Genomic DNA, 24536 nt, shown 5'->3' with positions numbered 1-24536 from the left:
TATTACCCATATTCATGAATTTAATTGCTAGATCAGTGTTTTTTGAGATATCGTGTTTTAGCCTCAACGAGTTTAGTTTACTTTGAGATTTGTGTTACTTTTGTATTCACTACTGTTAATTTCAGGTTGACGAACTATTGAAAGACAGGGAGAGTGTACACTCCACCTTCACGATATCAAGAGGAGGTATGACCAATTCTAATGGGGATGCTAGTAGTAGTGGAAAAAGTCCTAGTGAGGATTATAGATTTGATAGCCCAAATGGGAGTCCTGATGCCAAGGATAAATCAAACAAAAAGAAATGGTTTAATTTCAATGTTAGCCGATCGGATAAGAAGGGATGACCACATCTGGCTCGCCAAATTGTTGTCTTATGGATTGAGCTAGTCTTAGATTGCCATGGTTCATTGCTTTCTCATACACGTAAAATCAGTGTCAAACTCTTGATCATCTCTTGGTTTTATAGCTCTGTGAGTATCATGAAGGTTGTGGGCGCATAATTTTTCTCATCAGCCTGTTGTATCTTGTATGTGTTTGTAAAATAAATTTTGGATTTTTGTTCGTTATTGATGAGATTGATTTGTTAACTAATGTTTGATTCATTTTATTCTTGTGAGAAATGTAAATCATTGCGTTGGAAATTTGTCCAAGGATGTTGTTTGGGATGTTTGAAATTTATGTTGAAGCAGAGTGTTCCTATGCCCCTGTTTCATAGCGTAGTAGGACCAGCGGCAGGAAATGCTTTTGGGGAAAAACTAATCCATCCAGCAGTTTTCTTTGGGCGGGCATGGCCCAAGCAAGAAGCAATTGGGAGATATTAAATATTAAATATTAAATATTGTATTTTGTTTTTAAATAACTGGTTTTATAAATATGAAAAGATCCTTTTATTTGTTACTTCCCTACTCTTTTTCATTCTATCTTTCTTTTTGCTATTTTCTGGAAAATCATTCTTTGGCCCTAATAGGCAGAAACGTCGTTCGAAACTCGGTCCAGAATCATAACCGAGTCAATGGGTTAATCATCCTAGTTTCGATCCGAATTTAATTGTGAACGTTAACTGCTTGAGTCAGTTATTTAAATTGTCACTTTAGAGTAGCGTTTGTTTTTCAATGTCGTTGGAATTCTAAATCATTGCTACCTTAAGGTTAATACATATTCTTTAAACTCTAAATAGATTAATCATTATGTTGGTTTTTTTTCCCATCAACTTGTTTATTCTTGATGCTCAATTTTCAAAGTTCAATTGTTTTCAATTTCTTATCTTCAATTTAGAATCTCAGTAATTTCAAATTTTCATCCTGAATTTATTGATCATGAGCACTTGATGTACACGAAAGTATTGAAACTTTCCAAGTTTAAGAAATATATATTTTTTTAAGTCATCTATTTTATTAAATATTTTTTTTTTAAAAATCATTAAATTTAGGAAAAAATACTTGTAAATTGCAAATATTGCATTGTATTTTATAAATTTCAATTGGTTGATCAATCTACATATTGAAATTGTTGATTGTTTTCCAATGCAATTATTTAGATTTTCATTGAATTAATAAAATACTGATTTAAATTTATTTAAATAGTCTAATATTAAATTAAAAGAATTATTAAACATTTAATATGAAAGGACTACCACTATGGAAACCGAAAATAAGTAAATAATGTCGATTTCTAAGATAGTAACAATAAAAATGGTTCTTCAATATTCTAGAGGGCTATGTATGCAATTCCGATGAGTTTGAGCCTTTTTTTTTCTAAATTTATAATTTTTAAAATATAAATAATAATTTTAAATCACTAGTTTGAACCATCAAACTGTCTACTCTGAATCATAGTCAGGTCTACCAATAGATGTGTACTTAGAAATTGTTTGAACACATTAGATTGAAGGGTTATTCACTTCATCGTTCCCTACAAAGAGGAGTAAAACAGGGGTTATATGGCCTTTGCTCCTTTCAATTACTTAAAAGAGATATTGAGACTAGGGAGGCTACATCAAATTCACGAAAGAGATTTGAAATGGAAATGCATCTAGTTTTGGGTGGATGTGAAAGAGGGAGCGTCGATGGCAAGGGAAAAGATGAAATCACCCTCGAATATCTACCGACACACGATTGGCAGTATGGATTGGAGTATGATATGTATCACATAGTTTCCCTCAATAATGAATATCTTGGATTCTGAATATTATCACTATTGCAATGTGATCAGTGACAATCAACAATCGAATCGGAACAAATAGCTTTCACATGGTAGACTTCAACAAGAGAACAATTATTGTGGAGTTATCCAAGAGTGATGTGCATTAAGGGATAGTTAGATGACGATACCAAAGTGCTTGTTCCTTGTTGTAGATCATGAGGTAGCTTAGAGCCTATAAATTATTATATTTTAGTAGATTTTGAAGTAATTCATGACTAATCTACCTTTTCTTATCTTGTCAGAAATACTAAGAACATCTGCAACGCTGTGAACGCGTGAAAGCGTTAATGCATATTTTTATTTTTTTTTAATGAATCTGTAGCATTAACGCATTAAAAAATTTGAATGCGTTAATACTACAATGTTCTAAAAAGTGTCCACATAGACATTAATGCTTAAGGTATTAACATCATTATGGATGCCCTAAGTTGTCTGAAGAAATGACAACCGAAAGTCAATTATTCTCTTACACCATTGCCAATCAGATATTTAGGTTTTCAAATGGGCATGACTAGGCCATGTCAAGTCAAGGATACAGGGATACATTAGTTTTAGTTTTACACTTTACTTAACATTTTAAACCTTAAAAGAAAACATTTCTTTCTATTGAGGTTGATGACTGCTAATCAATGGCAAGTTCAAACTTATACACGTTACTAGGGAGTAGCAATCTCAAGTAGCACTACTAGGAAGTAGTGCCATCTCATGTTCAACGGACTAAGCACACAATTCGAATCCTAGGTACGGAGTATTGCTAGACATTTTTTTTTTACTGGAATGAAAAATCTTATCCAGCGGATGAACAAAGGGAAAATCATCCACCTCCAAATGGTGGCTTATTTAGAGAAATATATTTTCCAAATGTATTGGTAGCATGATTCAATAAACATATATATTGGTTTGATTTGCTACTAGTTTCTCTAGTTTAGTGCACGTGGTTCGACTTCAAATATTGCAAATGGGTGACCTGAGGAGATCTTATCCAGCTGGAGATTCTTAATGATACTCATTGGCATTTATAATTCTGAAAAAACGAATACTCAACCATTTTACATACTTTATGACTCTGAAACAGCACTCCACCAATGTAACAAATAACACAGACTAGTAGAATATTAATAATTCCACCACCTTGACTATTAAGTCCGTGCATCACTTTTTCAACATGGGAGTATATATATACTCAAATCCAAGTCCCACGTTAGTCTTAATAATTGAAAGAAGCTCTGCATTAAGCATGAATTTAGGAATCAATCATCTCGGCCCCGAAACTGATACAGGGTGCAGTTTTGGCTAATTCAAGTGCTGGAAGAGCTCCGGGAGATGGGCATTCGTCAACTTGGTACGGCGTGTAATCTCGCGCTTTTTCTTTGGCTTAGGCTTGGAAGTGATGCCGTGAACTTCTGCCATGGCCCGCCTCTTGGCAGTGTTGGTAGCTGGCTTCATGCCATTCTTGTGAAGCTCCTTTTCGATGTCAACCATGTCCCTTGGCAACTCTATCCCCCGGAAAAGCTGCTTTAATTCATCATCCACCTTTATGATTACCTTTGGATCATTGGGGTAAACAATGTCTTCCTGAGAGTCCATGTTGGACAATAACCAGACTTGACCAGATGCCTTTAGAGCCTACAGGTGCATAAATGATATGGAATTATCACTGTAACAAAAGTAGAAAAAAAATAATCTCTCATAATCTATTTGCAATTAATAAAAAACATTGCAAGGAGCTGAAGTTTTTCCAGAGCATGCAATTCACCTTTTAGTTGTAAGTCAGTCAAAAGTAAAGTAGTTCTAAATATGTGGAGACAGTGATTAACATTGAGAAATTTGATCAGGTAAGTAGATTCCAGTAAGATACCTGCAAGTCTTCCAGAACAGATGAATATGAATCTTTGACCTCCACAACTGGGAGTCCCTCTGCATATTTCCTTATCAGTGAAAGAAGTTGGTCCTTCCCTTTCAGATCATGCTTGGACTGTAAAAGATTCAAAAATATTATTTTTTTGCATTGCTCACAAACTCGTGAAAAGCAGAAGCAACTTCATCCAAGGGTTCCAATAAAAATCCTAGATGACAACCAATAACTCTCACAGATATGGCAAGGCACACAATCAACAAACAAATGTTTGAGATCTGCTACAGGAATCTTTTGTTGACCATTTTTAAGTGTCTGTCATCTTAATCCATCAATTTACCATCTCTTGAATTATACAAGTTATTGAAACTATACTTGAGGCTATAAATGAACTAAATGTTCGTGAATAAGTTTGGTGTTCTGCTGGGTAGGAACTTGTTTATGTCCGTTCAATATACACAACGTCAATTAAATAATCAAACTTAAACAACTCGTTAACGTAAATGAACAAGCTTGAACACATGTTCAACTCATTAATATAGATTGTGATCTGTTTGTAACAATGTTCATGAATAGAATTTATGAAGTATCTTCATCAATAAAGCTCTTACCAGTATGGTAAATAAATAAACTCTCAATCTCACTAACCAACTAAACAAGTTTAAAAATATAAAAGTTTCAAACAATTAAACAAACTTGAATTGATAGCTCGATAATGAAACAAACTCAAGCCAAACTTGAACCAAACTTAAGCTAGTAAAAAAGAAACCAAGTCAAGCTTGAACAACCATTTTAATGGCTTGATTCATTTTAGGCTTGGCTTGACTCGATTACCTTATCAACCAAGCTCGAACAACATAAAGTTTGACTCGTTTACGGCCCTAGTATACTACCTATTGAGGTTACACTTAACTTTGTGTTATTTCTATTGCTTTAAAAAGTGACCCAAACGTCTACCTAAGTGGTTTTACCAAGAGGTCAATTTGCCTAATGGTTAGTTAGCCATTATTAAGTGGCCCTTTTAGCAGCCCAACCATCCATCTAAATAATCTAGATAGATTTGATGTTTTTTTTTAAAAAAAAGTTGCAAGTTCATTAGACATTAATTATCTATATTCTAAGATTATATAGTATTAGACTAGTTATAAACTAGCTATATATTTTCTTACAATTTTTGTAATTTTTTAATATGAAATTTCATTGTTGTCATGTGTTTAGAGCTTATTTGTCAATTATAATCTGTTTATTTATGATCGTATCATTAGTTTGATTACTTAAGGATACAATTATTATACATATCCACTAATATTAGTCATTCATAATTTAATTTATTTCTTTTTCTCTATTTTTATATTGTTTAAATATTGTGCATCTAAGCTCCCGCCTAATGCCTAGGCAGTAAGGTGTGGGCTGACCGCTTGGAACTATGCCTTACAATATCTTGGTTATTTCCCAACAGCTTACCTTTAACTTAAGATGGGACAGGAATATATTAAAAAGTTAATCCACTGATACAAATACTGACTTGAGCACACACCCATCTAGCATATTTCCTATGAAGAGATAATAGTTTATCTAGATCCAGTTTGCCATTGAACATGACCACTGACACAATATATTGATTCGGGCACACCCGTCTAGCTTATTTCCTATAAAGATATAACAGTTTGTCTATATCAAGTTTTCCATTGAACATGACCCTATAGTAGGTCAAATGTCTGCCACCACTTGAATCCCAGGTTAATATGACTTCGGTGAAGCCATAAAGTCTAGTCCTCATGGCTTGATTATAAAACTGAATTAAGATGAACATCACTAAAAGAATCAGGTATATATAGATAGAATCTTTTGTATTGCATCAGTGTCCATTCACTAACAAACCTACTGAGTTGGCATAAATACCAGAACAAATAATTGGAAGAAATTTATTTAGTAACCAAACAATATGTGAGGAGATATAAATAATGTAGACGAAGCAAATCATGTAGAAGATTTGATAGTGCTTCTTCTCTTCATAACAAATTTTACCTTGTAAGAGAAGCGCTTCCCATCATAATTTACTTTTGTGTTATTCTTTAAGCTATCAAAGAGCGCCTTATTGGAATTTACATCGACATAGCATGCTTCATTTATCTCTTCTGGTGTAAAAGATTGTCTAGTCTGCAAAAGTAGAAAAGAGAGGAATTAATAGAGACATAGGTTGAAATAGGAACCTCTGGGTTATTTTTGTTAATAGCATAATCTATTGTGCTTGGGGCACAGAACTGAAGCATACAAGCATAATCCAACAACAAAGCATCTGTTTAATCTGACATTAAATCCTTAAGAACAAGAGATCTCAATGATATATCTAATCGTCATTTCTTAACATTGTCATTTTTTAGCTAATATCGTGTTACCAAATCAAATAGTTAATCAAACATAATAAATATTATGAATCTATATGTTAAATGTCTTTTTGGCAAATATGGGCTGAACTTTTTCCACATCTAGATAAACCACCTGAAAAACTACAGCTACATTGCTGGAACCCATTGCTTAGGCACATTGAAAAACTGGGGCGTCAAGCTTTTTATGGTTGTAAATATACTCAGAGGACTAAGATTATTTGATCCAAGAGAAACAATTTTTGAAAACCAAATTATACTTATGTACCATATCAACACTTTTTTGGAACAATTTTTGGAACACATCAACACTCCATTTTCATTCCTCAACTAACATTGTCCCATTACATACTACAATAATTGCAGAAAAGGTCATACCTCAAAGAGTAAGTCAATAACACGTTTAAGTTGTGCACCAACAGGAGACTTTCTAATCGCATTGATGTGCTGCAGCCTTTCTGTATCATTTGAGAATTTAATGGGTGCAGATACTTTTGAAGGAGCTGATGAATTGCTACTAGGTGCTGCTTTGTGTGATTTAGAAGTCTTTGAAGATGGACGAGACGATATAGCTGTGAGAGTTGACTGACACCTCTCCTGTTGTTGCTTAAACCTATTAAGGCTTTCTTGCAGTGACATCTGTAAAATGACCAAAATCATACGTTTAAAAAGAATAGCTCAATATAAGAACATGAATACTCAATTTTTGAACAAATTTATCACAATATCAGTTTCTATTAAAACAATTGTTGAGTTTTCAGAAGAAATCATACATTCAGATTATAAAGTTGTAGTAAAATGTCTGATCATCATAATTCTAGTTTAAGAATGGCAGAAGAGAATACCCAAGCAATTGGTATTTTTGTTTTGTTCTAAATTCAAGGAAGGTTTTCTATTTTGTCACGAACCACATGTAGAGTACCTCAAAGTTGACAGGGGACTGAAAGATCGAAAGTTGAGAGAGATAATAAAGTGCGTGAGAAGGTTATCAAATTTTCTGTCTTACCTATGAACGGTCAAGGATGCATGGAATCAAACTATAGGACCTGACAACCTAGGCAAAATTTTCTTACAAAAAAAAATACATATACACAATACATAGTTAGCTGTACGAAGGAAGATGAAGGTAAAACAGGTACTATAATCAATTCAAGCATCCCTTTGAAGTATGCCTTTGATTAAATCCAACATTCTGCGTATTACTAGTGGCTACAAATCAAAAGCAAATTAACTAAAAATTAGCAATCTAGAGCGCAGGAGAGAGGATAATAAAAAGAGAAGAAAGCTTGTTAAGAGCGACTATCCTAAAATCAATAGCAACACAGACCTTGTCACAGCCCGTGCGAGAAAAGGGATCAATTATCAAGAAGGAAAAGGGGATGTAGAGATATTGAAACATTGATGAATTGTTCTGGTCAGAGACGGCATCTAAGAAATTGGGAAGGCAAAGAAGAAAGGAGGAAGGGAGAGAATAGGTCGACGATTGGTTCCAATGGCCATTGACATGAAGAAGCGATGAGTAGGACGAGACAAAGAGGTGATTTGTCTAGCCGGAGACCGATGGAGAAGAAGAACACGGAAAGAGAAGGAGCAGGAGCCATACCTTACTGATCTGCGATGCAAATAGGGTTTGGAAGAAACGATTTCCACTCGAGGAGGCTTCGATCAGGCTTTAAGAAAATCCAGAGAGCGTCGGAGGACCGGCGGCGACTAATTTTGAGAAGGACGTCGGCGTTGGTTGGAGGCGCCGCTGCAATTAGGGCTGAGAGATATCCGATTCCACCCCCAACGAAGTCTTTAACAATCTGTAGCCATATGCCATATATATATATATATATATATAATATAAAGCAGGCGATCCGATAAAAAAAAAAATCCACACAAATTGGTAAAAAATTACTGTAGCAGTATATTAGTGATTTTACTTATTTCGGCCATTGACGAAGAGACGCTGCTCAAGTTGCGGAATTTTTAGAAGGTACATTTAATTTTCGGATTTATTTTTTATTTACCTCTCTTAAAATTTCAATAAAAGATATATTTATCATAAACTTACCTCTCAATCTGTTTAAGTGGCTAAGAGCATACGCATCATCATTATAATATTCACCTTCTCATTAAAAAAAATATGAAATTTACTGTCATATATTTATTATAACAATATATCTTTTTTACTCATATTCATTTTAACATTCATCCTTATTATTTACAATTAGGATCCTCTAAACCACAACCCCTAATCTACTCTTGGACCAGGAATTACTAATAGGTCGGATCCCATGGATCATACCTGTATAACAGATGACTATGAATGAAGTGGTTCATCCTTTGAAGAATGAATCATATTTTACGATCCAAAGGATCCAACCTCCATTATTTATGGATCTTATATTTCACTTAATTATTTTAGAAGTATATTATATTAAATAAATATATTTTAAAATATTTTAATTATTATTATTAAAAACACACTCATATTTATTATTTATTTATTTTATTTAATTTTAAATTTTAAAATTTATAATTTATTTTAATAAATAAAATTTTAAAAAATATATATAGTTATGGCCAAGCCCATCCCATGCAACATGTTAAATGTTTTGAATGTTGTTGATGTGAAGGGGTATTATAACACCCCTTCACATTAGTTTCAATAGGGATATTATAACACCATATTAATATAACAATGTGGATGCTCTAAGAGTAGAAAAAGATATATCTAGAGCTATGATATCATGGTAGGATATTTAAATTAATATTCAGAAATTCAAAATTCAATATTTAGTTATAACTTATTTATAGGAATTTATCCTTCAATCAAAGGTTGTTAAATTTCTAGATTTAACATGATTTTTGATTTATTCTAATAGCTGATGAGAAAATTTTATAGAATCAGATGATCTAGTTAATAAGATTAACTAGATTTATTAAATTTTGTTTTTTTAAGGAGGGATTTGATGATTGTATTTACATTGGAATAATATTAATATGATACTAGATTTTTAAAAAATAATACCACTATAATTGATAAGAAAGATAAAATAGAAAATAAGTATATTATTTGAAAATTCTAAATATTAATTAGTATTGAATTTTAAAAAATAATATTATTGTGATTGACGAGAGATCAAATGAAAAATAAATGTAAATATCTAAAAGTTAAGTAGAATTTTATAATCTTAAATGTGCCCTGTCAGAGAAAAAAAAACCAAACTGATTGAGCATTTAACGTGCACAAGAAAAATATTAGGGCATCAAAATAGAACGGTAGAGGGGAAAATATTTTTATTCGTAACAGTTTTATAAATTAGTACAATTGGTTAAAATTACTAAAATATATCATAACTAATTTTAAATATTTTTTAATAAGTTAAAAAATATATATAGATTGATATGATAGAATTCTGATAACTTTAATTAAATTAAATAATTTTACTATGTCTTACCATCTTGTCATATATTAATATCAATAAAAATAAGGAGTGTTCTTGTTTTGAGCTTAAAGTTTTCTAAAATCATTCTAATCTTTGTTGGAATGAATTGATTCAAATAACAAATTTTCAAGAGATGTTTCAATTCTTAAATTAGATGAACTATTTTGTTAATTAGAATTATATGAACAGTCTAACTTGAGTCAAGTCGAGAAAGGAATTACTTTGTATATAGGATTAAGCAAAGAAATCAAGATCATGGCCAAGAAGGAACCAGAAAGTGAGTCTGATTCAGACTCAACCAATGAAGAGGAGCTGGTCAATATGGTTCAAAAACTACTAACAAGGAAAAAATTCAAAAGTAGTACTATGAAGACAAGACACCAGTCAACCAGATATAAAACAAATCAGAAATGGTTTATTATGGATGCAACAAAAAGGAGCATCTCAAAAGGAAATGCCCTAACCGGAGGGAGAAAATTTCAAAATCAACAAGAAGAAAGAAGGCCTTCAAAGCGACGTGGGAAGAGTCATCTTTCAAAGAGTTTGATGTGGAAGAACCGAAGCACTCAAGCCATCTTGCCCTTATAGCAAGAAACAAAGATTCCAAGTCAGAGGAAGAGTATGAGTCTGAAACCGACACTAAGTCCGAGAGAAGCCACGGATCCGTATTTGTTTTTGAAAATCTCGATATGGTAACATTTTATTCCAAGTCGAATTTACTTAAAAGTAGTCAAATGTCTGTTTAAAAAATTAACAAAAATCAAAAAACAAAATAACTTACTACTTAAGGAAATTGACCACCTTAAGGAGCAAGTTAACTTGAGTAATTCGGCTAACCAAGTTCAAGTTGGAACTTCAACTCAAGTTGCAAGACTTGAGGAAGAAAATTCCAACTTGAAAGGTCAAGTCAAGCGACTCAAGAAAACATTGGAAAAGTTTGAGCTAAGATCCAAATGTCTAAATATGGTACTTGGGTTGCAACGAGCCGTGTACAACAAATCGAGACTTGGCTATAACCCTAACAAAACCAACAAACTGTATCTATCTCTAATCAGTCAAAATGTTAGAAATCAAGTTCAAGCATGGGTCCCTAAAATCTGTTTAACCAAACCAATCAAACCAAACCAATATTTAATCCCTAAGAGTCAAATTCATTACTTAGATAGACCATATCTAAGCTATAACTCAGGGAGAGTAAATATAAAATTGGTTCAACCAACTTGATCTACTATGCATGCTTAGGATTAGGTTTACTTTTCTACTTAGCTTAGAATGGTTAGTTAAAAAGGTTGACCAAACCCTGATAATATAACATTGGAATGGATTGGAATGATAGTACGTCAAAGAAACTTTGTCGAAGACATGTTTAGACTGAATCTTGTGTATTCTACCTGGTGTACTAGACTTAGTGGATCTAGCCAAAGCTACTTCAGTCAAATATGAGCTAGTTAGACCAAAACTTAGTATTAAGTTTTTTGGGCAGGAATATTTTAGAAAGTATTTAGCAAGTGATCGATCCACCATTGATACACAAGAAGGTCAAATGTCTCACCACTAAACTGAAAATTTATCCTTAGGAAGCCTGCTTGATTGACTCAAAGTTAAGTTTGAATCTAACATAGGTTCAACAACATTTTTTTGTTGGCTCTTTATTTAACCTAATCGAATCAACTATAACTTAAATCTTAAAATCTAAAATTAATTAAAACTTAACATTAAATTCAATTAACTTAAAATTTTAAATCAAAGCCTAATTAAATTTAAAATTAAAAATATAACTAAAATCTTAAAATCTAAAATTAATTAAAACTTTAACACAAACTTAAATTTTTAAACCTAATTAACTTAACCTAAAACATAACTTAAATCATAAATTAATTCAAACCTAAATCTAAAATTATTTTAAACTTATCTTAAAGTTAAATTTAAAAAATAATTAAAACTTAAATCCAAAGTCAATTTAACTAAATTCAACTTAAAAAAAATATATTAATCCAACTTAGAACTCAACTTAAAATTATTGCATCAAATTATTATAAAAAAATAATAAAATAAAATAAAATAAAAACTATTAACTTAGAAAATTATTACTATTAACATAAATTAAAATAAAATTATTAAATGTAAAATTGTTAACTTAACCTCAAAATTAATTAAAACCTTAAAATTAAAAATTTAATAAACAAAAACTAACTTAATTATAATTATTTTAAAACTTAATTATCTTAAAACTTAATCAAAATTATCTTAAAACTTAATCAAAATTATTTTCAAACTTTAAATGTTTTACAACCTAATAACTAATAAGATTCAAACTTAAATCTTAACATAACTTAATAAACTTAATTATCTATAAAAAAAACTTAACTTAAACTTAAACTTAATTCAAAACTTAATCCACACTTAACTCAATTCCTAAACTTAATTATTAAACTAATAAACTTAAAATAAGACTAAATATTAAATTTTAAACTAAAACTTGATAATTAAACTCAAATTTTTGAAACTCCATTAACCAAAACTTTGATTTGACTCCTACGTTATGTGTAGGAATCCAAAGCTCTGGATAAATATATTTTAGACAGTGACTACTCCAGACATATGACTGGGAATCAACATAAATTCACCAATATTGAGTTCAAAAGCCTAGGATCAGTTATCTTTAGAAATAATGACAAGCTAAAGGTAATTGATACAGGTGAAATTCAATTACCGTCAAATATATCAATTAAAAAAGAATTACTTGTTGAACATTTTCATTATAATTTGCTTAGTATAAGTCACTTATGTGACTCTAGATTTAAAGTCAAATTTTTATCTTTTGAATGTCTAATAAGTTACACTGAATCAACTAATATATTGTTAAAAAGATTTAGAGATAAAAATATTTATTCAATAAATCTACCAAAAACCTCACCCAAGTGTTTATTAACACAACATGAAGAAACATGGTTGTGGCATAGGAGATTAGCTCACACTCATGTTAGGAATTTAATAAAATTAAATAAAATGATTTAGTTAGAGGTCTACCAAAATTAGGAACCCCCGAGAATACAATATGTAACCCTTGTTAATAAGGAAAATAAATTAAATCAACACATAGATTGACTAATCAAAATAGAACTAATAAAATACTTGAATTATGTCATTTAAATTTATTCGACTCTCATGGAGTGAAATCACTAAATGGAAGTCTTTACTGCTTAATTATAATATATGACTACTCCAAATACACTTGGGTTAAATTCTTAACTCATAAATATGAAACTTTTGAAATATTTAATAATTTTTGCAAACAAGTAGAAAACGACAAAGAAATAAGAATTAAGAAAATTTGAAGTGATAATGGAGGAGAATTTAAGAATCAAAATTTTATAAATTTTTGTTTGAACAATGGTTATCATCATGAGTTTTCATGCTTCAAGTCCACAATAAAATGGTCTAGTAGAATATAAAAATAGAATCTTACAAGAAGCTATAAGAATAATGTTAAATGAATATAATTTACCTAAATATTTTTGGGGTGAAGCTATTAATACAGCCTGTTATGTCTAAAATAGAATAATAATCGACAAATTACTAAATAAAACATCTTATGAAATTTATTTTAATAAAATTCCAAACATAAATTACTTTAAAGTAGTTGGATGTAATGTGCATATTTTAAACTTTAAAGATTACTTAGAAAAATTCACCTCAAAAACTCAACAAGGAATTTTTATTTGATATCTACAAGTAGAACCTATAGATTTTATAATAAATCTACTTTACAAATTGAAGAAACCACTAATGTAACTTTTGATGAAAATGTTAATAACAACATAATTAATCTTGAAAACACTAATAATCAACATAGTTCCACAAATCAAGAAGAAGAAGAACAATTAACACAAAATAAACAAACTGAAAAAGCTAACCCACGAACTATAAGACCAAACCCTAATCATCCAATTGAACAAATCACAAGTAATCCTGAATTAAGGGTTCAAACTAGATCAACTTTAGAAACTTAAGTCAAATAGCACTAATATCAAAAATTGAACCTAAAATCATAAATGATGCATTGTCTGAGCCCAACTGGATAATTGCAATGTAAGAAGAGTTAGGTTAATTTAAAAGAAATCAGGTTTGGGATATAGTACCTCCACCAAAAGGTAAGTCAGTTATTGACACCAAGTGGGTATTTAGGAATAACTTAAATGATTAAGGAGAAATCATAAGGAATAAAGCCCGACTAGTTATCAAAGGGTTTAGTTAAGTCGAAGGAGTTGATTACAATGAGACTTATGCCCCGATAGTTAGACTTGAATCAATTAGGATGTTGCTAGCCTATGTAGCATATAAAGGATTCAAATTATATCAAATGAATATTAAATCTGCATTCCTAAACAGGCAAATTAAAGAACAAGCCTATGTAAGTCAACAACCAGATTTTGAAGATCTAAAATACCCAAACCATTTCTTTAAGCTAAAAAAAGGCATTATACGAATTAAAATAAGCACCTAGGGCTTGGTATGAGAGACTGTCTAGCTTTCTAAATTCAAAAGGATTTAAAGAAGGTCAAATTGACCCTACACTTTTCATAAAAACCCTTAACTCTGACATTTTCATATACTAGGTCTCTGTAGATGACATAGTGTTTGGATCAATTAACTCAAAATTTTTAAAAGAATTTATAACTTTAATGGAAAATGAATTTGAAATAAGTCTAGTTAGAGAATTAAACTACTTTCTAGGACTACAAATTAAACAAACTAAAGAAGAAAATTACATCCATCAAACTAAATATATAAAAGAACAAATTAGAAAATTTGGTATGGAAAACTCTAAAGAACTAAAAACACCTATGGCAAGTAACATTAATCTATATAATGACCCAAATGGTAAAACAGTTGACTTAAAATACTATAAAAGTATGATAGGTAGCTTATTGTACTTAATTACAAGCAGACTTAACATATTATTTGTAGTAAGTATGTGTGCTTGCTATCAAACGTGTGCTAAAGAATCTCACCTATCTTATGTTAAAAGAATAATTAAATATCTAAAAGGAATAATTATGTAGGAATGTGGTACCCAAGAACATTAAATTTTGAATTAGTTGGCTATTCTGATTCAGATTCTGCTGGTTGTAAGTTAGATAGAAAGAGTACTAGTGGAGAATGTCAACTACTAGGTTCATCTTTAGTTAGCTGGTTTAATAGAAAGCAACATTTGTTGTCTTATCTACTACTGAAGCCGAATACATAGCAAAAATGTAAAAATATTTATTAATAATATAAGTTCTATAAATCTAACAAAAAATTCAGTACATCACTCTAGAATTAAACACATAGAAGTAAAACATCACTTCGTCAGGGATCATGTCACTAAAGGAAATATCGAACTTAATTATATTGACTCTAAATCTAACCTTGCTGATATATTTACTAAACCATTACTTGAACATGAATTTAGTAACTAAAGAAGACAATTAGGTATGTGTTTTATAGAATAGGGTTCTTTATCTTTTCACACATTTTTTAAAAATATTACTTAGTAGGTTTTCAAAACTATTTCCAAAATTCTCCTTTTCAAAATTTATTTTCAAAACAGATTTCTAAATATTTTATATTTTTAGAGTAGCCTAGGTCTTACCATATAAATGCATGTTCCTATAGTTTTAGCGGCCAGCATCTCACAAGACAGTAGGATACCTTGCTTGTATAATTTGAAACCTAGAATGGTATGGGATGCTTAGAATTTAGCCTAAGATTTCAGATGCTTAGGTGAGTGCATCGCTATAAATCTGATCTTTAAACAAAACATATTGATCAATTTGGGTAATCTGACTAGTAATAAACTAGTTAGAATAATATGCTCAAATTGACCAACCCGAATCAGCAGTTGCTATCTTGTGGTAGTCAGCTAAGTATGACAGTTGAGTATTTCATCATAAGGACATTTTTTTTAGTTTTTAAAACTCATGCTTGGACTTTTAGAAATTTATCAATTTTAGGGGGAGCATTAAAAAAATAATAATAAAATATTTCAAATTATTTTCTCAAATATTTCTTCTTAATTTTTTGAATTTTATCTTTAAAAATATTTTCAAAATTATTTTCAAATCTTTCAAATTTTTAAAGACCAAGGTATCTCAGATATGGGGTCCTGATCTGTGAGAACCCGACCGGGAATCATGTTGTTGATGTCGTCAGAAGGTCCTACCTTTTCTTTCCCTAGCTGCTGACTACCATGTCGCCTTGACCTCTGACTACAACACCCCCTTGACTTCTGACTGCGGCGTCCCCTTGACTTCTGACTGTCACACCCTCTTGACTTCTAACTGCCCGATTTTATCAGACCCTACCATTATGCACCGTATCAGTTATATAAAATGCATTTTAAGAAAATTATTAGAAAACAAGACCAATATTTTTAGGTTATATGAAAGTGACTAACTAGTTAATTACTTCTTATTGAAGCTAAGATATTTAATGGTTGTTTGCTAACAAGACCAATATTTTAGATTATATGGACGAATATAATGGTTCATTATTTTCATATTTTGGAAGGGTATTTTAAAATCGAACCTGAGTAGCTTCAAGAAGGGTTATATATGCTATGTTAGAATAGACTAGTCATTCTGAGATGAAATAGATTTCATCTTAATTGGACATCAAACTATTTTTGTTTCATGATTCTAGTATAACAATATTTTCTAGTCTTCAATGAGTACATCATATAAGAGTCAATTAAATTTCATCCAAAAGTATTCGATTATAATAATTTAATATGATAATATAATATTTCAATTCAATCATCCTTTAGGAGCGCATCCATAGTCATTCACATTTGTCTCAAAGGGTGTTTGAACATATCAACAAAGTTTAATTTGGAGCGGTGTACTAGTGGATTATGCCCTTATTGTACGTAAGCTAAGTGAGAATAATCATCAAAACATTCTAACATTGTTTTGTCGTCTTCAATTATTGTCATCAATGTGAGCATATCCGGCGAAACCCGGAGTAGGAATTTTTCATGTCCTTGGATGTAATTTCAAGTTACATGTTCTACACTATATAAATTACGCACCACACCACACCACACCACACCACGCCACAAGGGCACACCTCAACCCATGGCGCACCATCAGAGTGTGAGAGAGGTGTACAGAGAGTGCGTGAGGAACCACTCCCTGAGGCACGGTGCCAGCTACACCATCGACGGCTGCTGCAAATTCATTCCAACTGCCGCCGATGACCACCTACAGTGCGGTGCGTGTGGCTGCCACCGCAACTTCCACCGCGCGGACTACTGCATCGTCGCCACCCTGCCAGTGGTGAGCGGGAGGCGGCGGCCACGGACAAGGTTCACGGAGGATCAGAAGCAGAGGATGGCCAGGTACGCGGAGAGAATAGGGTGGAGGGTCCCGAGGGGTCGGGCCATGCGCGCCGACGAGGAGGAGGACCAGTTCTCGAGGTTCTGCCGTGAGATCGGGGTGAGTAAGCAGGTGTTCAAGGTGTGGGTGCGCAACCACAAGGGCAGCAGCGCCAGTGCTCCGGCAGCAGCACAGGTGGCGTCGTCAGCGGCCACCACCAACAGCGGCGCGGCAATCGATGGAGGAGAAAAAGAGGAAGTGATCAAGATTTGCGACGAAGCAATGGAGGAGGAGACTAAAGATCTGGATTGAGATGATCTCTGTTATCTAACTAGTAACTGCATGCAGTGCGTTTAGACATGGAATATGTTTGATTGAACATGCTTTCTTCTATCAATAATAAACCATCATCATCTGAGTTAATCCTGAATCCTTGATGAAAACCATTTCTTGTTTTAATTTCCAGTCTGGTTTTTCGACAAGATTCATGCATGTCCAGACCTTTCCAATCTATTGTAGATTAATTCTACACTCATCGTCAGTACATCTATTGTCTCAGTTAGCATAACTAGTTTTCCTTTCCCCTCAAAGCAATCATATATAGGTCCTCTTTCTCTTGCACTCTCTTGGCCTTGGTTATTTCTCTTGGGTCTTGTGGAACCTTTCTCCTTCCTGAGTTCCTCACTCCTACTACCACTTGGCTTGCATGTCATAGACTGTCTGCATGGGAAGATAAAGTCAAATTACCATCAGCTGGATTGAAATACATTGAAAATATTCAATATTGATTTAAGTTCAAAACACCCAATCCAATCTCCTCGTTGCGTCCAAAGCTAACAAGTTCACTGCTTTCTTTGATTGCCTGGCGTTAGCCGTATTCATCTTTGGGGAAGTATGGCTCTGGGTAATTTCTTTCGCCTAGCTTGTCTTATGCATTTGAAGTGAGACCTACCTTGTTGGGTTCGTTCAAAGGGCTTGCTGCCTTTGAGCCTCCATTAGGCCCCCTTTGATTCTAAACCTTGTCATCAAACTATACCATGGTTCAGTTGATCTCCATACATAAACAAAGGTGACCATATAGTAGTGTGTGATTCCGTCTTCACTTTTAAATGCGACCATATCTAGGAGGGGCATCGAGTTTTTTTGGCTTCCACAATCAATCAATTGCTTCCTCAGGAAAGTAAATCTAACTCTAGGATCCAAAAGTTTTTTTTGATGAAAGTGGACTTCCATTGATTCGTAGCATCTCCTCCTTGGTGATTCAGTTTTTTAGTTGGAAAAGATCCCAACGCCTTCATCACAGAATAGATTCTACTCCATTCCCGAAGACTTTTAATCCATCTCCTCCTTTCAAAAAGTTCTAACAGACCCTTCTTTGCCTTTCACAAGTTCCTCCAGCTGACACACCACCTCCGGTTTGTTCCTCTTGTATTTCTTCATACTTGTATTTAGAAATTCATTATACCTCACGAACATCTTCTTCTGTGTCTCGCAAGCTTAAGGCTTGCTCTCTGTGGCGGTCTTGGTACATTTCCTCTATTGAATCAGTAATCTAACAAGCAACAAGGTATAAACTGAAGGTAACCTAGATCATTTTGGTTCAGTTCGTTCAAAATTTTGGCAAGTTTGTTAAGTTGCATTTAACCAGCAAAAAATACCATGCGATTGCAGCTATCACAGATGACATCGAAAACTACATACGAGCATATTAGGTTGCTAGTACATCTCAAAATGAAAGGCGAAGTAGTTTATAGGAAACACTGGTCTAAAACAGCCATGGTTGAGGCAGAGAACGGTTCTAACAAGTAGAGGTGGTCCAAAGTGAAATGCTTACTATGACTGAGTGTCTCCATAAACTGATGAGACTATTACTTGGCCAACATCATCTGCACAAACTCCTGATAGTTCACTTGTCCATCACCGTCAATGTCTGCTTCTCGTATCATTTCGTCAACCTCCTCATCTGTCAGCTTCTCACCCAGGCTTGTCATCACATGGCGGAGCTGCAAGCCCAACAAAAAAAGAAATTGAGTTCTATCGACTCTCTTTCAAGATTAGACAATTCTGAGCTTGATAACTATAAGCTGACTCTAAGTTCTCAAGTAATCATGTTACAGATTCAAATATTGGAAATATATGGCGGCACCTCTTGAGCAGAAATGAACCCGTTTGAATCCTTGTCAAACACTTTGAATGCCTCCATCAGCTCCTCCTCAGAATCAGCATCCTTCATTTGTTCAGAAACGAAATATAATGAATGCATCATTTGGGTCGAAGGATGAAAGTTAAATAGGATGTAGGAACTATCTGTCAACACACTGGATTCAACAAAAAGAGTTTAATGGGGAAAAAAACTCTACTAAAATATCTCCTATTACAAATTAAATAACAATGTTTTTCAGACTCACGAGTAGTTGAACGTGAATAGCTACAAGAATGTAAATATTCAGCCATGAAAATGCATGCTTATCAGCAGACAATCTATTCATGGCTGAGGAAGAGATCAGTTCACATGCAACATATTGGGAATTGTTAGGTAACATAGGAACAGATAATCTAGTCTAACACCTTAATTTTTAAATGAAGCAGTTATTCTAGAGCATATAAATATATAGGTAGAAATACCATGTTGCATACAATAGATAGATATCCATTGATAACATGGTATTGGAATCTCCTACTCTTGCCATACCACCCATGACTCATGCCTCTGACTTCTCTTCCCTGCTGGAAGCTCACCTTTTGCCATGAAACTCCACAAGCAAATTATCTCACTGCCAGCGCAAGCCCATTTTCCTCTTCGCCATAGCCATACCCCTCACCCCCATGTTTCCCTCGACTATCCTTGTCATAAATGAGCATTGAGATAGAACTGTGTTGATAAATGATGACCAATGAGGACTCTTTTGTATACAAGTCCATTGAGTGTTTTCCTCTATGGGAATAAGACCCTAAAAATTTTATCCATTTTTAAAGGAGCAATGCTCAAAGGATAGAAACCTCGTTTAGCATTGGAAGGCCTACATGCTCTCTAAGATAGATGAAAAATTATAAGTGTTATGAAGCCTCAAAGCATAGCATCAATAAATCACATTATTCAATACAATTGGTGGGCTTCATAGTTACACAAGCTGAATTGGTTAGATTTGGAAGAATAGACAGGAAATTTAACATAACAAAAAAATTATCTACCAACCCCAAATAGTTGGTGTTAAAATATACAGTTTAGGAAATTAGTTATTATGTTGAAGTTCTTGTTTTGCAATGAACTTGTTCTATTACTTTCAACTTGGTAACCTATTGTGCAAATCTGAGGGTTTTCTTCTTGAGCACCCTCATTTGAGGGGCAGTTCAAGGATTTGAGGTAGCAGCTACACATCTCCTTCTGGAGCTTTAGCAGTGAGTAGTGTTGCATCATAAACGCCTCTCTTTCCAACCTCACCCCTAGCTCTATAGATAGAAAATCTCTTCCCTTGGCCTACCTGATCCTTAATGTGGCTGCAACCTGATCCTGACCACAGTAATTCTTCTGCGCTTATGCAGTGCTATGAAATGATGACCTCAATGGCAATCAATCAAAGATCAAAACCTCTGATGAAGATGTTTTGGGAAGTCAGTAGCTGTTTTTGCTACAGGAAACTGTTGGGCTTGAATGATAAAACAATATTACAGAAGAATAAAGCAAACAATTGAAGAAGGGATGCCAGTAGACAAGAAAAACGTATTGGTGGACATGAGAAGACCAACAACCATCACATTTTGATTTCATCAAAGAGTTAAACTATGAATTAAATACCACAAGTGCACAAAGTAAAATCTGACCTTCATTTTACGGGCCATCAAATTCAAGAACTCAGGAAAATCAATTGTTCCATTTTGGTCAGCGTCAACTTCACTGATCATATCCCTCAATTCAGCTTCAGTTGGGTTTTGGCCCAAGGATCTCATAACAGTGCCTAATTCTTTTGTAGTTATGCAGCCTACAAGGCAGAAAAATGCATACATTAATCTCAAGGCACCAATGCAAAGTGAAAGTAAACATTGAACAGTTTTTTATTGGACATAAAAACCTCAGATACACAACCAATATCAGATAAACTTTCCAACTGATGAACATGGATTATTCAAGCATTTTGAGAAGCTTCCTACTCATCTATATGCAAACTATGCCAAAAAGCAAGTAAATAAAAAAAACATGGATATGCGATATGCTTACAAGGCAGAAGAGTGTATCAAAAACCAAACTGGTATCCTACTTTACATGAAACAACACAGACAACCAAGGTTTTCATAAGAGTACATGAAAAAAAAATTATCAATGATTTAAAACTCTAGATGGTATTCAAGATTAGCTACAAAACATGTGTACATATTCTAAGTTACAGTTTCATCTACTAAGTTATATGCATCTCAAAATTAATATATCGCCAAGCACTGGACAATGTCAGAATTCGTCCCCATTGTATGAAATATTCTGACATGTCATGTTAGAAAAGGGAAAGCGTTATAAGCACTGTGACAGCTATGATTCTAGCCTTATCAAAAAAAATTTAAAAAAAAATCAAGAAACATGTTTATTGTTTGAGGGAATGATATATGTACCAACACCATTAATACACAATGTAATTTAGCTGTAGCTTCCAATAATCCCATTGCTTGTCTTAACACTAGATATAAGTGACTTTATATTCACATGCAATTTATGGTACACGATACCTTTATAGAATTCCATTAGTTCTTAAAAACCCAAACAGGAATCAAACCCGCCTTCTGCCATGTTTACCACGATGACATCATGAGCAAGTTTAGTTGTTTTTTTTCCTATTTGTTTGTGTGTTTGCACGTGCATACAAATCTATAGAACCAGATAAAGTCTTTCCCTGCTCAAAAGAAAGAAACAATGGTCCAGATCAAATCAGAAGAACCAAATGAGGAGGCCCGACATTTGATGCCAAACAGAAGATTCAGCAAACTCAAGTACAATACGTCGTCTATCAAAGACAGATGCGAAAGTTAGTTACGCCTATATCATTATTCCACACCCGGATTGCAGAGGTCGCACATGATAAAGCAATAGGGAGCCAAGATCTACCGAGCTTATGACTGACAGCGAAACACAACAATGTGGGCAATCTAGGGTTAGAAAAGTAGAAGTCTGCATAAAGGAGAAGTGATACCATCTCCGTCCTTGTCGAATAGGCTAAATGCCTCCTTGAACTCAGCTATCTGCTCTTCAGTCAGGTGCTCCGCCATATTCTCGCGTCGAGGACAGCAACTCTACTCTTTTTTTTTCCGGCAATGATGTCCCCGTCCTCCTCTTCTCTGCTTTTATAGTTGGACGGACCTACGACTGTCAAACTCTTTGTTGACCCGTTGTATCCGCCTGAGTCAGACCGAGAGTGGTTCAAGTATTGTAGTCAGGCACAAAAACTAAACCGGAACGGCCGGCTGAGTTGGAACTAGGTGGTAAGTAAATCAAGCTGAGTTAAAATTTTGGATATTTAATCTTATTTATTTGATAAAATAATCAAGTTGAATCAAGTCTAAAATGAACTAAGTTTAAATAATTATTTAAATTTAGTTTAATTTATTTTTAATGAGTTTAAGTTTGATTTGAGTTTGACTTAAGTTTAATTTGTTTAGATGTTATCAAGCTTTCAAATTAAGATTGACTTGAACTTGATTCGTTTAGATATTATCGAGCTTTTACTTTAAACTTGTTTGATTATTTAAAACTTTTATTTGTTTGATTAGTTATTGAACGGGATAATTTAAATTTATTTATTTATTTTAAAAATTATTTATTTATTTATTTAGTATATCGATAAGAGTTTTGTTAATGAACATTGTTCATAAAAATTCACGAATATTATTTACAAATATTAATGAACTGAATATATATATATATATATATATATATTCAAATTTGTTTGTTTAGTTTTATAAAGTGTTCAAGTTTATTTATTTAATCGATCTTGTATATATTGAACGAATATAAATAAATTTTTATTAGAACATCAAACTTGTTCATAAATATTTAATTCATTTACAACTCTAGTTGAAATACGGGCTCCATCAAATTTATTTAATTTGCTAAATTGACTAAACTCAGCTGGTAATAAAAACAATTATAAAATAAATTACCTATATAATTTACGTACTAGAATATATAATAAAATAGTAATAATATGTAGATATTTTTTTATTATAATACAATTTCATGCATAATAAAAAAATAATAATTAAAAATAAATAAAATCTAATTTAATTTTCGTATAATCTTATATTACAGTTTTTAGAGAAGATATTCGTTTTATCTTTTAAAAAATTAAAAATTAAGAGATAAGCAACTCTCTGAAATTGGCCACACTTGAAAACCCGCATTCAAAATTATCAGTTTAGATGAGTCAATCCATCCGTACACAGCTAGCCGAGGAATGTCAATTAATTTCTATATACCAAATGAGTATGGAAAATAGCTTTGTACATTAATATATAACTAAAGATAAGATTTAAAAAAATAGGCTCTAACTAGTAACTATATGTAGGAATTTATCAATTATAAAATATGCACTAACATATTAACTCATCAATCATAGTATATGCACTAACATACTCACTTCTTAATCATGAAAATACATTCATCTTTTACTCCACTGTTTTAAATAGAGAATGGTTCATAATTATTATAGTCAGATCATAATCATAATTTGATTGTAATTAATTACGATTTCTTTTTACATTTATCTTCTCATCTAGATTATAATTTATATTGGGATGGATGACCAAAGGTCGCCTAGAGGGCGCTGACGGTGGGTGGGTGGCCGAACTGTCGAGCGTTGAGCGGGAGTGGCCTCCGGACGACCTATGGCCTCCCATCCCGACTCAAACTATAACTTGAATGAAAAGGTCAACCTAGTAAAGGATCGGAAATAATTAAGACCAAATCGTGACCGTAATATTGCTATAATTATATTGTGTACCATCCCTTGGTCCACAAAAAGTGGACCAGAGGATCCTTGCTCCATTAACCCACTAACACCATGATTAAATCAACATTCATTTATCTCACTAACACATTAAATCAACTTTGCCAGTCGGGACTTGGTGCGATGGTAAGTGAACGAACGAGTTTCCTAAACAATAATGGTTTGATTGTCATGCAATACAAATAAATGTCTACGACGTTCAAATCATTCATAGTACTACGTACTCCCCGTGGCCCCTCTATGTTTCCTGAATTTACCAAGTAGCCAATAAAAAATTTTCGTAGAATTAGACCGGTCAAGATAAAAAT

General features: G+C 32.8%; 4 protein-coding genes across 4 annotated transcripts in view; 2 read left to right on the top strand and 2 right to left on the bottom strand.

The window, feature by feature from the left end:
* The window catches only part of LOC121984414 (chaperone protein dnaJ 15-like), a 30158-nt gene extending 29532 nt beyond the window's left edge, over positions 1-626 (top strand). The window contains exon 11 of the mRNA XM_042537334.1: positions 126-626. Coding sequence (XP_042393268.1) covers positions 126-344 — 219 coding nt within the window. The 3' untranslated portion in view covers positions 345-626. The remainder of the gene's footprint in view (positions 1-125) is intronic.
* A 2567-nt stretch (positions 627-3193) lies between these two features.
* Positions 3194-8258, bottom strand: LOC121984413 (transcription initiation factor IIE subunit beta-like). Its single transcript, XM_042537333.1, has 5 exons — positions 8048-8258; positions 6823-7083; positions 6086-6217; positions 4061-4177; positions 3194-3828 (listed from the first exon to the last, which is right to left on the bottom strand). The coding sequence occupies exons 2-5, from the start codon at positions 7081-7083 to the stop codon at positions 3496-3498; spliced, it is 843 nt and encodes a 280-aa protein (XP_042393267.1). The 5' UTR covers positions 8048-8258; the 3' UTR covers positions 3194-3495.
* An 8741-nt stretch (positions 8259-16999) lies between these two features.
* LOC121986650 (zinc-finger homeodomain protein 11-like) lies at positions 17000-17551 on the top strand. Its single transcript, XM_042540602.1, has one exon. The coding sequence runs from the start codon at positions 17000-17002 to the stop codon at positions 17549-17551; it is 552 nt and encodes a 183-aa protein (XP_042396536.1).
* A 1354-nt stretch (positions 17552-18905) lies between these two features.
* Positions 18906-22623, bottom strand: LOC121987415 (calmodulin-like). The gene is made up of 4 exons (XM_042541215.1): positions 22417-22623; positions 21062-21219; positions 19386-19466; positions 18906-19242 (listed from the first exon to the last, which is right to left on the bottom strand). The coding sequence occupies exons 1-4, from the start codon at positions 22490-22492 to the stop codon at positions 19108-19110; spliced, it is 450 nt and encodes a 149-aa protein (XP_042397149.1). The 5' UTR covers positions 22493-22623; the 3' UTR covers positions 18906-19107.
* Between the last annotated feature and the right edge of the window lie 1913 nt (positions 22624-24536).

Source organism: Zingiber officinale, chromosome 5B (assembly GCF_018446385.1).
Source record: "Zingiber officinale cultivar Zhangliang chromosome 5B, Zo_v1.1, whole genome shotgun sequence".
Lineage (NCBI taxonomy): Eukaryota > Viridiplantae > Streptophyta > Magnoliopsida > Zingiberales > Zingiberaceae > Zingiber > Zingiber officinale.
Note: the sequence above shows the minus strand (reverse complement) of the source record. Positions and strands in the feature narration are given on the sequence as shown.

Bases quoted from the DNA above. Each gene is read 5' to 3' on its own strand.
- LOC121986650 (XM_042540602.1), top strand. From the start codon at position 17,000: ATGGCGCACCATCAGAGTGTGAGAGAGGTGTACAGAGAGTGCGTGAGG.
- LOC121984413 (XM_042537333.1), bottom strand. From the start codon at position 7,083: ATGTCACTGCAAGAAAGCCTTAATAGGTTTAAGCAACAACAGGAGAGG. The intron at 6,218-6,822 runs GTATGACCTTTT...CTACTTTTGCAG, and splicing joins TTATTGACTTACTCTTTGAG to ACTAGACAATCTTTTACACC. The intron at 4,178-6,085 runs GTAAAATTTGTT...AATCTTTTACAG, and splicing joins GGAAGCGCTTCTCTTACAAG to TCCAAGCATGATCTGAAAGG.
- LOC121987415 (XM_042541215.1), bottom strand. From the start codon at position 22,492: ATGGCGGAGCACCTGACTGAAGAGCAGATAGCTGAGTTCAAGGAGGCA. The intron at 21,220-22,416 runs GTATCACTTCTC...TCTGCCTTGTAG, and splicing joins ATTCGACAAGGACGGAGATG to GCTGCATAACTACAAAAGAA. The intron at 19,467-21,061 runs GTCAGATTTTAC...GAACAAATGAAG, and splicing joins TGATGGCCCGTAAAATGAAG to GATGCTGATTCTGAGGAGGA.